Below are 17,548 nucleotides of genomic sequence, written 5' to 3'. Positions count from 1 at the left end.
ATTCCCTCTGGGGATCCTGGATGGTTCTCGAGCGGGCGGCCGTCCCGCTGCTGTAGCCGGGTGGTGCCCAGGCAGGGGAAGCCCTTCCCCAGCAGGCTGGGCACCCCGGCCACGGCAAGTGCAGGTGGCCACAGGCTGGGCACGCTGGCCACGGCAAGTGCAGGCGGCCACAGGGAGAGCTGGGCTCGGCCCAGGTGCTACTCTCCATCTGAGAAGTAGCTGAATACATATACATATATATATATATGCCAAATCCTCATAATATATAATATTAATATTCATAATATATATAATATATTATGAATATATATATATATATATATGTAGTGATGGTAGCAGTTTGGACAGTTAGACCAGTATTCTGGCTAATTGCACCAAGCAGCTAACAGGTCTATCCTCCAATTTAAACTGATGCTCCAAAGCAGGGAGGAAATTAGGCCTGTGATGTATTGTTGTCACCTCCTGACAGGCAAGTGATTGTTTCCAATGTGCAAACCATGACAAGACCCTCCTGCAGCCATGGCCTGCCCGGGCCCACACTCCAGGAGTGTCCCTTTGGGGAGGAATGAGTTAAAAGGGGCATCCAGTTTGGTCACTTTTCTCCTCGGCTGCAGAAATGAGCACAAGGCCTGGCCCGCGTCTATCGCTAGCGCTGCTCGTGGTGTTGATCGTTGCAAGGCTGTCGTAGTGGTTGTGTCCGCTTGAAATAGCGCGGAGAAGGCGAAGGTGGTTGGCAGGGTCACCAGGGCCCAACTTTCTCCTCCTTGCGTGTTCCAGCGATTGCCCAGGTGTGGGATTAGTGCTCTGAACTAACGGGGAGCCGTTCGGGGAGGTTTCCCAGGCTGTAACGTGACCGGCACCCCGCGCTGCTTGAGATTCCCACAGCTGTTCTGCTGACGGAGAGAATGGTCTGATGCGTTTGTGTTCCGGCTCAGCAGTGCAACGAAAGGGAGACTATTAAGTACCTATCTGCTAAATAGCAACTTAGTTAATGATCAAAAAAAAAAACAAAAAAAAAGGCAAAAAATCACACTTGTGAAATGTACTGTATATCAAAGGTTTTTTTGTAAGCGATACCACTGGCAGAACCAGAGCGCAAAGCGCAGGGCTGAGGTAAAGTCGATGTTCTGACCAAACCTGTGCAATGGGAGAGGGATCACCACTAACCACACAGCCAGTTGTGCTGCACAAACCGGGCTCGAGGGCAGTTTCCCCAGCAAGTAGCCAGGAGCAGCTTTGCTAATTCAGAAATCAGGCTCTGTTTAGATGAAGCCCAAATTGTTCACAAAAACTGGAAGCAATTCAGCTTGTGCTGTTTTAGCGCTAATTATACGTATGGAAAATACTCCACTGTACCAAGAATGTAAGAAATCCTCTAATTTATTCAGTACATTGTTTCACAGCAGATTTCACACTGACTGTTGCCACTGAACCAAACCTTATCTCAGGTCATTTGCATTCATCTCCTGCGTATAGATTAAAAGAAAGAAAGAAAGAAAGAGAAAAACAAAAACACCTTCTCATTTTTTTAGTTATTCAGTAATTGCCGAATGGATTTTGGTGCAGTAATGAGGACTCTATATATTCAACTTTTCCAGTTGCTATTTACAGAAACTTTGTTGCAGAAAAAAATCCAATGAAGATAGCAAATGAAAGGCTTTTCACTCCAATTTAATATGGAAATTAAATATGGTGAGGGTCTGAAAGTGGAATGGTTTACAGTTTTATTACCTTTTTATTATTATTATTATTATTATTTTGGCTCACGCTGGTTAACCCCAATGCCCTAGCTAAAGGTGCTTACACGACTTATTAGTTGGGATGGGGGAGTGGGACTCAATCCTGCACTACTCTCGGTGATATAGCTGTATGATGCCAATTAGAGACATGTCAATTTTATTTCGTCAGCCAATCATTTTGTTGTAGCATGTTGCAATTATGCATGTCTTGGCTACAATGGTTAAAGAATTCTCTGAATGAGTGGACGGTCAAGACTAATATTTATTTTAAAAAAAGTAAAATTAAATTGTAAGCACTTTTTTGTAAAACCAATGTCTGTTTTGTTACATACTTTTAATGTTGTGCTTTGTAAATGTCTTATTTGTGTAATAAATAAAGTTAATGCAAGTAGAAGTGCTGGCACTTACATCCAGAAAATGATGTAATTCCATTTTATTTTATTTTTAAATACTTTCTGGCTTACTAATCAAGCAGCAACCCACCCAGTTTTCCTCTTTTATTATTTTGTTAAACTCTGGCTTCAGGAGAGTTCAACAAACGTTCGTAGTAAATGGATATAATTTCCTAGTTAGCAAACCAGTCATTAAAGAATACCTCTGGTGTACATTATTACAATGATCAATCAATATCAAAGTACTGAGCAAAAAGAGAGGAAAGGAATTCACCAGGACAGCTAACTAAAATCTGGGAAAATAATGTTGATTAAGATGGATTTGAATGACTTCGACATTGAATTTGAGGCACTCTTTTTAACAAATTGTTTTCAGGCTTAATAACGTGTATGTATACTACACTGCACACCTCTCGGGAATATTATTATGAGTACAGTCTGCTTTTCTTTTTTTCCATGGCTTTTTTTTTTTTTTTTAGAATGACTGATTGAATGATTATTTCCATTTTTGTTTAAGCTGACAAAGATGACAGAAAAGATGATATTCCCATAGAGGAAAAAAGTGATATAAATCTACATGGACAAATTAGACTTATCACGAATCAAATTACCTATTTTGTAATAGTATCATCTAGCAAAAAGCTGTTTTCATTGTTTAGATTTATTTCCAGTTATTTTATCTCAACCTTTCCGGCAGGTCTGAACGATCCATTCATGCTCTTCGTCATCTAAAAAAGAGACAAAGAGAATATCAAATGTCACTGTTTAAGATCTGTTCTTTGCATTACAGATTGTCAAACAATTTTTCCTTGGAGAATTAAATCCATTTTTAGCTGCTGGCGTCTCCTAAAAGCCATTTTTTGGCTTTCGGTCTTCTTACAAAGATTGTGTGTACTGTTGTGTTGGAATTTGCCAAGGCAGGAGATATGGGATCTATGGCAGTAACTCTTATGGTTCATCTATTTGGTGATATTAACTTGGGGGACACTATTAAGTTTTACACATATGTGCATATGTGTTTTCTTTTCTGACTTTTCATGACCATGTTCAGGAGATATGGTGTAGGTGCTGGAAATCAAGAAACAGATTTTTTTTTTCTATGTCTGCATTGCTTGTCTCTTTCTGAAAAGCAAAGGTAAAGAAAAAATCCACAGTCAAAACCTAGGTGGTTCTGGTTTTTCTTTCACTGCTGTTTTTGAAATGTATGTTACAAGATATATCAATAATCTGATATAGCAGCTGATAGACGCATTTTAGACCATCTTCTGTGTCCTTTGTTAGTATTCATGTCTGTCATAGCATATTTATTCTCAGAGCACGACAATGTGGAAGGAAAAAAAAATCAAAGACAATGTAGGGAAACAATTGTCTAGCAAAGTTTGGACAGAAATTTTATGTATAATTACAAGAAAAAAAAAAGGCAAATGTAAGTTATGGTCTGTTAATTCAAGGGCCTTTTGACAGGTTCAACCAAACTTCAACAAGCCTTGAGAACCAAAGTATTATTTAAAACAATACCTGTATTTATTTTTGTATAAATTCAATATATTAGAGCTGCTTCTTCTGTTTACTGCTGTTTTAACACATTCATGTTAACTGCTTGTGGTATCTGCTTCTAACCTGCCTCCATCTAAATTGCAAGGGTTTTGTAGCAGCTACTGTTACCTGCTAGACTGGATTATCAGAAGGACAGAGCAGAGGGGGTGTATTCCAGTGCTGGGAACACCCCTGGCATAGCACAAAATCCCACTGGCACCACTGCCATATGCAGCTGAGAGCCCTGTAGGAGCAGGTCAAAACAGGTCCGGAAAGAAGCGTGTTCCTTGTGAGGAGTCCACTTTGGGTGGAAAGCTTTTGACTCTTGTGTTGTATCTTTAAGTTAAATTGTTGTAGTAGCATTTGAAATGTAAAAGGTGGAATTTTGGTAGTGTTGGGAATTAAATGCTAGTCTACAAAGTGAAGGTTCACAAAGAGGGTATATAACGAATTAGGTCTGATTTTACAAGAATTTTCAAGGCTATGTTTAGATTTCAGTGATGCTGGTGGGCACTGAATCAAGGCAGCTTTGTCTTTCCTTTTTCTTCTTGTTCTCTTTGGTCTTTTTGCTGCCCTCCCCGTTTTCCCTGGCGAGCTGAGGGCAGGAGGCCTTCGCGGTGGCGCTGCTGAAGGCGGGTTAGGTGAAGCACGTGCCAGGGCGCCTGTCCCCTGCGCGAATGGCAGCCCTCGTGTCACAGCCTTGACAAACAGTAGCCACGTGGGCTTCTGCTCGCCACTTTGCTCTTTGCCTTCAGCTCAGCCTGTAGCTTTGCTTTTACTGGAAAACAGTTACCATCCCGATAGAGTACCTAAGAATAGTTCTTTCTGTCTCACTAATACGATTCCTTTGTGCTTTTTTTTTTTTGGTTTTGTTTTTTATTTTTGTTTTTAAATTCCCTATTTCTGTGAATCAATAGACCCATAACAAAACACCCCATTAGTGGCACACTTCTCTTTTCAGATATAAGCTAGGAAAAAATTAATGCTTCTGCAGAATATCGAAAAGGAAAATTAAAAAGATGAACACTGAGCCTTGCTTAAAGACCAGGCAATCCTTACACAGGCAAAGATTCCCGAAGGCTCCAGCAGAAATGCAAATGTGGCCCTTAAGCTTTCTTAACAAACACCATCAAAGCTGTAATCAATGTGCCGGCTTTTGTTCTATGCGGTAGGTGTTCCAGCACTGGAAAGACGTGATCATGCGGGCAGACATTGTCCAGTCGGGTATCTGTGATCTGAGCTGGTATCTCCTTGATTTAAAAGAAAAACAGTTTTTCTGAGCTTGTAGTAATTACAAGGAAATGAAACTTTGTCTATTTGTCTGTGAAAGAATAAACAAAACTTACATGTGCTATACATCATTCTATCTATTCTTTCTATCTCATTTTGGTAATGATATATGTAACCCATCTGAGTACTAAAAATAAGCAGTCTGTCTTCCTAGTGTAAAATCTATCGTGGTCCTAACGTAAAATCTATCATGGTCACATAGCTGAGCATCAAAGCTATGAGCACTAGGAAAGGCAGAGGCTCTCCTTGGCTTCGTATCGCCGTTTCCAGCACACCCTTGGGCTGTCTGTGTTGTTTCTTTCTGCACTTTGCATTTTCACGGCCTCCTAGGAGAGCAACGAGGCAGCCTGCTCTGAGCGTCCTCATCTTCCCAGCCCCTTCCCAAAATGGCTCGGTTCATACAGAGATCTGATCCCATGCAAATTAAACACATGTTAATAAGCACTGATTAACTTACATGTAAGTTAATCAGCTGTAAAAACTGAACAAGCTGTATGAATTTCAACTGTGTATATGGAAAGGAAAAAAAAGGCATGATTTAATATTCCAGAATATAATCTCAAGGCAAATTCCCAGAACAGCCAGTGCTGTCTTCCAACCCCAGGGTGCTACACGAGAGCTCCTTGGTCTGGGCAAGGCAAAATGAAAGAATAGATCCTGCATGGCTAGAAGAACCATAAACCCAGAGATCCAAAGGGTTTCGGGGCTAGCTATGTGAGAAGAGGCAGTGAAATATTAGAATGTAAAGAGTTAAGCTATGGTAAAACATACTTTTGCTACACTAAAGAAGACTGGTTGATAATTACTGTAGTTTTAGGGCTATTTGAATCAGTGCAGCTGCAACCTCTTCAGTAGTAACCCCTGAAACAAGACAAACTGGGTTTATTGTACTGAACAAGTCTTAAAGCTCCTCCCTGATTGTTAGTAATTGGCAGCAATGGACTTAACAGCCTCTTGACTACCCTTTTTACACTCTACCTGACTGTGCAGCTAACAATTTAAATCACAGATGCCGATCCTTCTTTGTGGCAGCTGCTTGTTAACTACACGCTCCTCTTTTTTCTGTCACTGGCTGCTTCCATAACCCTGCAACACCAGGGTTAGATTGGAGAATCACATTTCATCAATATTTAAAATGGAATTAAACCTTGAAGTTTGATTAATGCTAGCAGATAGTGAGTTGTAATTACTATTTTGCAAATTGCAATTGTTTGAATATGTTAATATGATTGTCTAAGCACATCTTCACCTTCAGAAGTAATTTTCCCTTTAAAAAAGATTTGAAAAAAATACAAACTCTTTAATCAGTGGTAAATTATCACCCTGTGCACAATTAGGTAGTATGGGGTTCTTCACGTTGTGTGCTGAATTTTGTGTCGGCGTATTTATCTTTCAAAGTTTATCAATTTTTTAGATTTTTCTCACTAGATCATGCAATCATGGAAGAGACTTGGCTGAAACTGGACTAACCATGTTTACACTTGAAGGTACAGAAAAATGCTATATCTGAAAATTTAATTGCAATCTGGTGTATCCCTGCTCAGTTAATAAATGTTGACAAGTTATTTATTCCAAAGTTAGCAAAAAATAATGATTATTATCATGGCATATAATTGAAATCCTGAGAAAGAGAGGGAGCAAGAGAGATCTCACTGGACAAGCAGTTAAAATACATGTGAGTATTGACCGATTCTTTCAATTATTTCTGTATGTCTTAACCAAAATTAAGCCAGACTTCTAGCACCCACTCAAAGTATTTTATTTTATTTATGTAATTAATTCCGGCTGTTTTCATTAAGCAGGCCCAAGGCATGTGGAGCTACTCTGGTAGCCACCTGCACAACTGATCCCAGATCAGCATCCTTCCACAGAGCATCCTTAAGCAGGGGTTTCTCGTAGACACTCTACACGGTCAACAGGTCAGTTTGGACAGTACTTTTTAGGCAACAGAAAATGAACTAAAGCTGTTGGTCTTACTGAGTTCCTGTAAGTAGCCTCTTTTGTACTAGTTCTTTTCAACAAGCTTTTTGGGTTCTTTACATGGCTTCGGGTGGCTTTGGGGGAAGCTCCTATTGCTAGTGAAGTTCTAAGAGGTATCTGCAGGAAAGGTGTTAAGGAGATTCCACGGAGCACCCCAACCTCCATCCACCTCAATCTGCATTTGAGCTCAAATTCTCCGAAAAGTGAGACCACTTCTCTAACTTTCAGTGCGGAATCTAAAAGTGATGGCAGAGGAGACTGGCCCAACTGCATCTTCCAGGTTTGTTTCTCAAGTGAGATTAGAAACACCTGAAAGTTCAGGGTGGGCTGGTTCCTGGCTTCCAAGGCATAATTTGAAAATACACTGGAAATCCAGCACATTGATTTTTCTTTTATTAGAATCTAGAGGTGCATAGGCAGATGCATCATGTTGAAATTAGAGTATTTATTGGCTTGCAAGGAGCAAAAGAAAAAAAGATACCTTATTGACACAGTCTTATCTGACTTGTGATGTGACTTGTATGTCGTAGGGCAAAGTATTTGCAATGGACAATAGCCACTGCTTGAGTTTCCCCTTTGTTTGTAGAGGGCCAAGCACGCTCAGAATGCTGTAAACAACAATATCAGTTAATCCTTTCGCCCGCCTGCCTCCTCCCAGCACCCGCCGCGCAGTTTATCGCGTTCTTCCGCTGCACAATCACATGCGATAACATCTCAGCCGTGGGTTCTGCCCGGCGCGGCCCTCGCGTTTCCACTGCCCTCGCTGGGTCCCTAGCACCACTTTCCTTATTGCACCTGACCTCACCAACATCAAGGCTGGCAAGAAAATGGAAAATATGTTTTTAATTAACCTTTGCTTCAACCTATAAATTCTCACCCTTCCATTTTCATTTAATTACTGTAATTCCAAAATGGCCCCAAAATGAACTTTCCATCTCTTTTAAAACTTGTTTTCACGTGAACTGTATGGGTGAATATAAGTGCCTATAAGACTTGCATCTAACCTATCTAATGGAGCCACGATGGGATGGCTAGCACACAAAGTTGTTATTCTTGGCATGTCTCTATTTGGAATTGAAGCCTCCACAGTTTTCAAAACGATAATTATTTTAAGACCAGGAAACCACAAGGAACAATATATCTGCTTTAGCTACTGAAATTACTGTAATAATTTATACCATGATGCATATATTTTCATTGTTAATTACAATATTGAATACAAATCACATTGGTTCATAATCTATTACATGGAGTGGGGTACATTTTATATTAAGATGTGTACAGCATATTTAATATAAAAATAATTTCTTGGTTACACAGATGAGAGGTCTCCAACTACATCTGTCACCTGAACAGCCTTTGACAGCGAGAAAGACATAATAAGTATGTATTTTGCAACAGCATTCACATTTGCCTGATCTTAATAAGGAGACAAGGGAGATGAAGGGTGCGAGAACGGGTCCAACATAAAGAAAAGGACCAGGGTGATGAGAGCCACGAGGCGACTCCTTGTAAGGACCAGGGCCTTCCTCTGAGATGTTGCACACGTGATTTTAAGTAGATTAAATTTATTTCTGTCATCTTTTCACCAACCTTCATTCTTTTGCCTTTCCTGTTGGGCACTCCTCAGCTTGATACTTGCTAACCCTCTGCCTCTCCTCCTAAAAATTGGTTGCTCAACTAATTTATTCGTTAAGCGGTGAAAATCATTTAGGCCCAAAGTTCTCAAAACAAGAGAAGAGTTATCTATCTATCATAAAAAAATAGAAAGGGATAGAGGAGAGACACTTGGAGAGCCAGATGAAAGAGTTGCAGTGAAATTTCTAACCTTCCTCTTAGTGTTGTATTTTTCAAATATTCTGATTATCATGCAAGTGCTGATTCTGGAAAGTAAGTACCAGAAAAAATGGGTGTTTGTACGAATAGGCAGAAAAAAGCTATGTTGTTGGTCCAGATACAACGGAAAAAAAGCATAGAGGAGATGGAGGAGACACAACCAAAATGTTTGAGTAGGGCCTTTTGGGAAAGAATACAAGCTGAGCGCCATGGCAGAAGGCAGAGTAATTTTTGTTATGGTATTTTGGAGGAATTAGTATCAAAGAGGCCCCAAGAGGAGCCAGCAGTAGCCAAAGCAGAGCAGGACAAGGACAAGGACGTAGCTGCTGCAGGAAAAGCAAAGGGCTCCTCAGGCTGGTGCGCTCCACTTGTGTGAACAGGGCAGTACTGATTCGGTTTGTAAAACCCATTCCTCAGAAGTAAGTTTTCCAGACCACGTAAAGAGAAAAAGATCAATGAATTGCGACAAATAGAGTTTAAATAAAAATGCATAAAATTTACAATTCCGTTAACTTGTCAAATATTTAAAAATCAGCAAACAATAGACACAATTTGTTTTGTTCAGAGCCCAGAGGTAGAGACCAAATCCTCTAAGTTAATTTCTGCAAAAGCTGTGGGGTTTTTTATCCACACAGGTCTGGATCCCATTCGTTATAGAATATACTGATTACCAACTATTTTTAAGAGCTTTACACAAACATTATTTCTTTTGTTGTGTGAAATGCAGAATCAACCCTCTGGCAAATGCCCCAGAGCTAAAATCTTTTACATGACATATAATTCAAAATGATTAAATATACAACAGAAAATAGCTATAGCATTGCACTTAAAATAGCATGAACTTTTACTGCCGATCAAAACTGATTTCTTTAGCTTAACAAGTATCCAAAGAACAATTATTTGAAGAGCTTTTAAGAGTTTCAATATGTAGGAACTAAACCTCATCTAAATTCAGTATCTTAAGTCAAATAAAAAAGAAACAAATGTACAAAAGATTAAATGGTCCCGTGTTATAAGTAGACATTTAAATCTATGGGAAGCTAAATTCATTCAAACGAAAATACTATATTCCCTGTGCATGCGGATTGCTGGGGCTTTCCTCTCCATTGCTAAGGTCATCTGCCAAAACAACTCTTACATTCTTAGGCAATGACTAGGGACTAGCCTGGAATCAGCTTGTTCATCCACTCCCTCCACCATCAGAATGGGCAATTTCAAAGAGCAGGGAATAAAGCTCAGCGCATGATCTCTAAGCACAGGCATTTTTTTTTCTTTTTTTTTTTCTGCAGCACAGCCTACTTGTAAGTTAAACTTGCTGTCTTTTTTTCCAGAAATACTCCAGGCCTGAAAAACTGCCAGGTCCTCATCCCACACCCAACTCACCAGTAGTTTATGAGAAAGAGCACGCAAACATCTGCATGTATTTGGGGGGTAGGTAGAGAAATATTACCCTACATAATTATTGAGTGGTTATGGCTCTGTTTCCCAGCTATATTTTTCAGACAAGTCAAAGTCTACATTTCTCAAGCAGCACTTGCTGCAAGTCACATTTGAGATGTAAAGCAAAAATGTCCAAATGTAGAAGATTTGTGTTATGGATTTGTATGCTTGGATAAGCCTGAAATAGATTAACACATTTCTACCAACCTTCAAAAAGAGAAAATGCCTCTCTCCATTCAGATCAAGCACAAGAGTTTTCATCCCAAAGTAACAATGTGAGAAAACTGCAAGTCTATGATTATCAACACTTAAAAATAAAATGTCTTCTCAGCCTTGTCCATGGCGTTGGGTGAGCCTGAATGCCAACAATCCTTGGATGTTCTAAAATCAGACTTGTAAAATTACAGAGTAAAATAATATTCTTAAATCTTGACCTTTTTGGTTTATGATTGCTGAAGCAGCAGGACTTTTCCTGCTGCTTTTTATAAGACTTTCAGGATTGTAGAAATCCTAAGTTGATTGCAGCTGGCTTGGGACTACAGCGACACCGAAAACTCTGCTCTTAGTAAGACATCAGGCCTGTTTTTCTGGGCCTAATCCTGCTCTTAGCTACATGCATATTAATTCATCTATCTGAATGAGGCTTTTAGTGTAATGGCAGGCTTTGTGTCCTTCCTGTTCTTGATTTTATACGACAAGATGCACATACTCCAGGTAATATTCACTGCAGTATAGAAAGGTACCCTACGCACTGTACACCAACTAGTTAAACTTCAAAATGGAATATGAAAGTAGAAGCACAAATATTCTCATAGGACAAAGAGTAAAAGCTGGATTTATGCCATTTAACCCAGGAAGAAATGGTGCAATTTTCACTAGAAGTATCTTTGCTTTTCATCAAAAGAGAGGCGATCCAGAAAACCTCCTATTATTCTTTCTAATCAGTAGAACAAGATTTCTATTTTTAATGATATTTTCTCTTTTTTTCCTCTCCACATTTCTGGGGTCCTAAATCATTAGCATCATTGCCCTTCGTGTGCCTCCCTGCTTTGCACTACATATAACGTCATGTCTCTCCACTGAATCGGGAAATCCTCCCATCTTTAATTTAACTAAAATCTGTTACAAAGGTGCCAAGAGTACAATTTCTTTTTTTTTTTTTTTTCCAGTAATACTCTGAGTGGATAGCAGTCTAGCCTCAGGGCCTATTTAAAATAAACACTACATCTTCTTACATATGAGTATTCTTACATATTCTCATTTATCGGTCCAATTTTGTGTACTTCACAACACGAGAGAGAAAGAAGCAGTTGAAGAACACATAAAGAATCAAGAGAAATTTGAGGCTCCCCAAGGAAACAGAGGTTTAGCAATGGAGTAATAACTGCAAGATTTTAATGAGACTTTGGAAAACTTTGCTAGATAAGAAGCAGAACAAAACCATTGCTGCCATTTCATTCCCTGGGCCTGATTGCATTTTCATGATGGGCCTTTGCGCTGCTTTGACAGTAAGAGCTCTTTGAGTAAATAAGTATCAGACCTCCATGCTAGCACAATTTGGCAAGTCTTGCCAAATTTAGCAGCAGTCCCTACAGTCCTCAGCACGCTCTCGTCTTCACAGAGAAGTGGTGGAAGCAAACTCGGTGATTCCAAATGGCGCCTGGTCTTTTTTCTTCTGGAATGATATCTGGATGCTGCCAGTTGAGCAGGAAAGTGAGTGCCAAGGCAGTGCGCTTCCTCGCCCCGTTTCCAAACAGCAGTGAAACAATCAGAATTTGCTTCATAATAGGGCCAGGGTGAAAGGTGAGAAGCAGAGTATTCTTAAAGCCTGCTTCCAGACCCGAGGAAGACAGTGTCATTTTGGTAAACCTGTCAAGCTGTTGTAAGAACTTCCTGAATGCTTCCTACCATCTGCTTTTGATGCTTTCAAGACTTGGCTGGAAGCCTGGAGGTTTTCCTGCTCCTTCCTGCCCAACCTATAATGCAGTAATTCTGGATCTGTTCCCTGTCATTCCAGCCTCTTCCTCAGTTTCTTCTGCTTACAGCTGTTTTTTTTTTTTTAATTATTATTTTATTTATTTTTTAACTGCAGTGGCCTTGTGCCCTGAATCATCTCTCCTGGGGCAGTAAGAGTTCCTCTGATGTTGAACAAGTGCCGGGTTTTTCAATTGTGTTCGTGTTCTTCAGAGGAAGGGTCTGGCCTCCGTGACACATTCCTTCTTCACACTCGCATCAACAAGTTTAACTTTGTACACGGGCTTCTCGGTGGAACAGTCACACAAAGCACATCCCAGCAGCGGTGTCAGATGACACGCTGTGCTGGTCTGCTTAGTGCATATTGATTGATATAATTTGTAGGGTTTGAGATAAATGTCATAAAGGACAATGAGTTCAAAGAATAGATTAAAAAACAATAAATTAAATTCCAAGGCGTTCCCTCCTGGACTAATCTATGTAGGTTCCTGTGTTTTTGGAAAGCATGTTGCTTATCTTCCTCATCAGTAGGCCCATTGCATTCCAGTATTTTGGATCAATGCCATTTGTAATAATCTAGATCAGTTTTTATTCAACGTTTATAAAACAGGCCATGTATCATGGGGTATATTTTATAGCAGATGGTATCTCCGATTCATTTACCCACCCCCCTTTGCTTCCCTCTTCCAATACCACAGTGCATACTTATAAGAGCTCTTGAAACTAGAGCTGGGCAGAATTTTTTTTTTTAACAAATAGTAAATTTGCTGAAAAATAGAGTTTCCAAGCAACAAAATTGTTAAAGTGTGGCATACTGAAGATGAAATGCTCTGCCTTCTAGAAATGCCAGGTCCTGGAATTAGGACAATTAAAAAGAAAAAAAAAAAAAAAGAGAGAGAGAGAGTGAAAAAAAAAGAAAGAAAAAAGGGAGGATGCTTAGAAATTAAAAATAATAAAAAAGAATTAAAAAGCTGCACTAAAAAAGATGTTAAAGACAAAATTAAATAATCAGAACATTAAGCATTTATTTCAGCTCAGAGTGATTTTTTTTGAAATCCTCTGGTTCCCCACTATCAACCTATTTTGAATTTTCTGTTTGTTTTTAACCTGAGAAGTTTTTTTTTCACCTTGATGAAAACTAATTTTTCCCCAAAGTTTATTAATTTGGGCACTGATCCACCAGCCGCAGTATTTGCAAGATCCTACTCACGGCAGTTCTGCAAGATGACAAGAAGTTTTCATATTCAGCAAAGTATTTAAACATGGCTCTAAGATTCATTTAAGTGAAATGGACTATTCAAACATTCAGAGATAAGCACATGCTCGAGCACGTTATTGAATTGCAACAGCGTTTGTCAGCTTTCAGGATCAATGCTATACACCTTGCAACAGCTAACTTGCTTAATAACATAATAGAAGAGATTGAAGAATTTCCCTAGATTAAGATACTAAGTGGCAATAAAGTTTATTGATTTATACATACTTGGGAATACTTAATTGTAATTTTATAAAATATTAATTACACAACTTTGTGCACATATAACTAGGTGATAAAAACAACACGTAAGCAATATTTTAGGTCAGTGAGTACAAAACCAGACCACATTTTTTTAAGTTTTAGTAAAGCCACATATCTTTAGGACATGAGAAAGAACCTCATGCTAATTTGCCTTGCAAAATAAGTTAAACATACCTGCATTTCTTAGAAATCTGAATTTGTAGTCAATGATAACTCTGGTCTCAGGATTATAGAATCCATCACCACAGTCATAACATCCTTCCGGGATTTTTCTAGGAGGATCCAAATTTGTAAGTTGGGAAATGCCTGAAGAAACAAAAAGCATAAGATTTGCTTTATTTTGCCTTTTTTTTCCTTGCATTTGTGCCTTGATAACTAATTAATACTACTTTACATCCTGATGGCATTTGCTAAAAGTATAATACTAATTAATTGAGATCGAGAAAATGAAAAAGCAGCAGCCCAGGCACGAAAAGCACACAGTAAAGCGTACAATAAGCAGTTACATTTATTCACACCGGGTTCTGTGATGCATCCCGCTAGGCTGGTGTTAGCAGGATAAGCCCAATCTCCAAAACGAAGCCAGGAGCTCCTGCTGTCCTCACCTACGAGTCATCGCTGAGACATTCTGTGCATAGGCAGGAGCACAGTACATTGTACACAGTACATTGTGCATTTTACTCGGTGTTTCTGCATCCAAATCTGTTCCCCTCTGACTATGGATAAATAATAACGTTAAAACCCTTAGCAAGAAACACACAGGAAAGACAGGTTCGGTATCCATGGCCAAGCTGTCTCTCCAGGGGCTGGAAAGAGGCCAGGTCGGAGTCCTCCTCTTTCGCCCCAGCTCCTTCCCGAGTCCCGCGCCGCGCACGGCAGTACCTGCCGGTTTCAGACCGGAGCAGATCTCCGTGTAAAACCTCCTGTCGTAGCCGTCGCAGTAGTGCCAGTTTTTATCCTGGTACTCGAGGCCGTCGGCGAACGTGTATTTCCCCTGCAAAACGCGCAGTTAGTCCCCGGGAGGGCGGCCCTGTCACCCCGCGCCGCCCCGGGGCTCCGGGGGCCGCCGCCTCCCCCGGGGCCGCGGCCTAGCGGGGCCCGCACCTCCATGGCGGCGCCGCGCCGTCGCCAGGGCAACGCCAGGGCCGTCGCCAGGGCAACGCGAACGCCGCCGCGGCGCATGCGCGCCGCTCCCCTGCGCCCACCACGCCGCGGCGGCGCATGCGCGGCGTCCTCCCCCGCCCCGCGGGCCGGTGCGGCGCATGCGCACTCGCCGCAGCGCCGCCACCTGCGCATGCGCGGCGCGGCCGGCGCCGAGGGGAGCTCAAGGAGAGCGGCGGGCGCCGCCATGCCCGGCCGCGTCGAGGTGCCCTCGCTCGAGGAGCTCGAGGTGCCCGAGGTGAGTGCGCCGGGGAGCCGCGGGGCCGCCCCGGCCCGGCGGGCACCCCTAGCGCGGCTCTGCCCCTCCGCAGGTGAACGTCAGCTCGGCCGTGCTCAAGGCCGCGGCCCATCACTACGGCTCGCAGTGCGACCGGCCCAACAAGGAGTTCATGCTGTGCCGCTGGGAGGAGAAGGACCCGCGCAAGTGCCTCCGCGAGGGCCGCCAGGTCAACGAGTGCGCCCTCGAGTTCTTCAGGTGCGACCCATCTCTGTCAGTGCAGAGTGACCTCTCCCTTGATTGCGGCTCCTTATTCCTTGGGAAAACTCCCGTTTCTCCCTTGCAAAGGAAGCTCGGGGGGCAAGGCTGGCTGCCTCTGCAGCTTGCAGCTGTTGTGTAATCCATATAGGGAGTGCAGGTTTTGCTTGATTTGCCCTTTCAGGCATAGTGCTGTGGAAACTCACATATGTAAACATACATAGATCTCCTGTGGCTAAAATGCAGTGCTAGGTATGAGCTGGTATCGTTTTCTTGGCTTGCTAGCATATGGTTTGTCTTAACTGGCCCAAAGTGTGCCCTTTTTTAGTGTAACAGCTTATTAGAGGTCAGAAACCTCCATCCTGAGCACTTGTTTTCAGGTTAAAGCATCAAACTAATCTGGAAGTAGTATAATATTGTGCAGTGCACACTATTGCCTGGCAGAATAAGCATCTTATACGAGCAGGCTGTATATATCTACATAGCACGAATGTCTTTTGAATAACAGTTGAGTTATCGCTCTCCCTGTTTATAGTGGTCTGAATCTAACCCAATTCAACATCAATATTGGTAAGTGGTGCTATATATGTTGACTTCTCTGAAGACTTTAAATGTTCATGAGAACTTGAAACTATGAAAATACTGTCAGGGACTGAGACTGGACACCTGTGAGAGAAATGCTATTAAAGCAATAACACTTATAAGGCATTTTCTTTCTGTAAACTTTTACAGGAAGGTTAAGCTGCACTGTGCTGAGCCCTTTACTGAATACTGGACGTGCATTGACTACACCAACATGCAGGAGCTTCGCCGATGCCGCAAACAGCAAGCAGTGTTTGATAACTGTGTACTGGAGAAGCTGGGTTGGGTGAGGCCTGACCTGGGAGAGCTCTCTAAGGTGATTTAATATCTTTTTGCTTAGCTGGACAGGATCTTTCTTCCCTCCCCATGTTTGGTCCAAACTGGCTCTATTTTCCCACCAGGTGCTATGGGAGCCCAACACTAAATCAAGCATTTTCTATTAAATGCTGTGAGAAGTTGTCATTCCTCTCTCTTTTTCAGGTCACAAAAGTGAAGACAGACAGACCTATGCCTGAGAACGCTTATCACTCTCGACCTAGGCCGGAGCCAAATCCACCCATTGAAGGAGAATTGAAGCCTTCTGCATTTGGCAGTAGGCTCTTTTTCTGGAGCTGGTAAATTGGGCAGCTTGTGCTGCCGCTGAAATGCAGAGATACATGACTTACAACTGTAAACAGTCAAATATGCATTGGGAATAGTTATAACGATTAAAACCCCCAAACATTCATGTGGCTTACTTGCCTTCATTGAACATACTCGCACATCGTAGCAGCTCAAAACACATGTTCCTGGGCTTTGCAGTTCTGTAGCCCCCAGGCTATTTCCTTGAAACTCTAGGCATGGCTGTATGAGCACCAGTAATGCCAGCTGCTTGTCAGTGGGCACACAGCTTGTCTGGAATGAGGTATAAATGTAGCCTGAGTCTTTGACTGCTTCAGACAATCAAAAACTGAGAATAAGATTTATGTGCTAATTTTATTTGCTTTTTAAGAGGCCTGTTGCTCCTGGGTTGAGTAAACTTTGATTACAAAGAGGTTAGTAATGTCTTCCCTTAGAATCTTCCAAATGATTACTGTGTATTTTAGTTCCAAGAAAATCCTTCTGTACAGCTTTAACCTAAGACCTGTCTTGGAGCAAAGATTTAATCAAGTCTGTGGCTTTTGCTGGTTGTGAGGTCAATATTGTTTATGACACCAGGATCCTTGTTCCACTTACCCGCTGCTTGTTCCTCCTGCAGCTGGCTTAGCTGCTTCTATGTTGTTTTTTAAACTGAAGGACACAAACAGCTTTATCAGAAACTTGCATTATATTTTAAGCTTTAGGAAATAAAAGATTTCTGGACCATGTCCTTTTCCCATTAAGCTATATAAGAAGGTGGCTTCTTAAGGGGTCATGGCAGATCATTGCTGCTGTCTCACTGTCATAATGTTCTTGATGTTTGTTAGGAAATAGAACTTGTGTCTTTTGTGTCCAGGGGCAAGAACCGTGTTATGAATTATTACTATTTTTTTTTTAAAGACCAATTACCTTGTTTTCACAAAGCTGTGTGTGGTTGAGCTTGCTCAAGGCTAGACTTCGCTCAGCTGTAGCCTGAGCCATAGCAGAGATGTGACTAGCACTTTGT

At 41.4% G+C, this 17,548-nt stretch overlaps 2 protein-coding genes across 2 annotated transcripts; one reads left to right on the top strand and one right to left on the bottom strand.

Moving 5' to 3' along the window:
• Positions 1-1,545: 1,545 nt before the first annotated feature.
• MORN5 (MORN repeat containing 5) lies at positions 1,546-15,002 on the bottom strand. Its single transcript, XM_088525448.1, is given in 4 exon segments — positions 1,546-2,859; positions 13,881-14,012; positions 14,589-14,700; positions 14,811-15,002. Coding segments are annotated over 4 exon segments (516 nt in total). The 3' UTR covers positions 1,546-2,779.
• Positions 14,987-16,645, top strand: NDUFA8 (NADH:ubiquinone oxidoreductase subunit A8). Its single transcript, XM_088525367.1, has 4 exons — positions 14,987-15,105; positions 15,179-15,342; positions 16,075-16,240; positions 16,405-16,645. Exons 1-4 carry the CDS (start codon positions 15,001-15,003, stop codon positions 16,540-16,542), a joined length of 573 nt encoding a protein of 190 aa, XP_088381493.1. The 5' UTR covers positions 14,987-15,000; the 3' UTR covers positions 16,543-16,645.
• Positions 16,646-17,548: the final 903 nt, after the last annotated feature.

Source organism: Tinamus guttatus, unplaced genomic scaffold (genome assembly GCF_059628265.1).
Source record: "Tinamus guttatus ecotype Peru unplaced genomic scaffold, ASM5962826v1 Tinamus_guttatus_pri_ptg000226l, whole genome shotgun sequence".
Lineage (NCBI taxonomy): Eukaryota > Metazoa > Chordata > Aves > Tinamiformes > Tinamidae > Tinamus > Tinamus guttatus.
Note: the sequence above shows the minus strand (reverse complement) of the source record. Positions and strands in the feature narration are given on the sequence as shown.

What these genes read in the sequence shown, in the direction of transcription:
- NDUFA8 (XM_088525367.1), top strand. Translation starts at nt 15,001, where the DNA reads ATGCGCGGCGCGGCCGGCGCCGAGGGGAGCTCAAGGAGAGCGGCGGGC. An exon ending in AGGAGCTCGAGGTGCCCGAG is followed by an intron (nt 15,106 to 15,178) that starts GTGAGTGCGCCG and finishes GCCCCTCCGCAG; the next exon opens with GTGAACGTCAGCTCGGCCGT. An exon ending in TGCGCCCTCGAGTTCTTCAG is followed by an intron (nt 15,343 to 16,074) that starts GTGCGACCCATC and finishes AAACTTTTACAG; the next exon opens with GAAGGTTAAGCTGCACTGTG.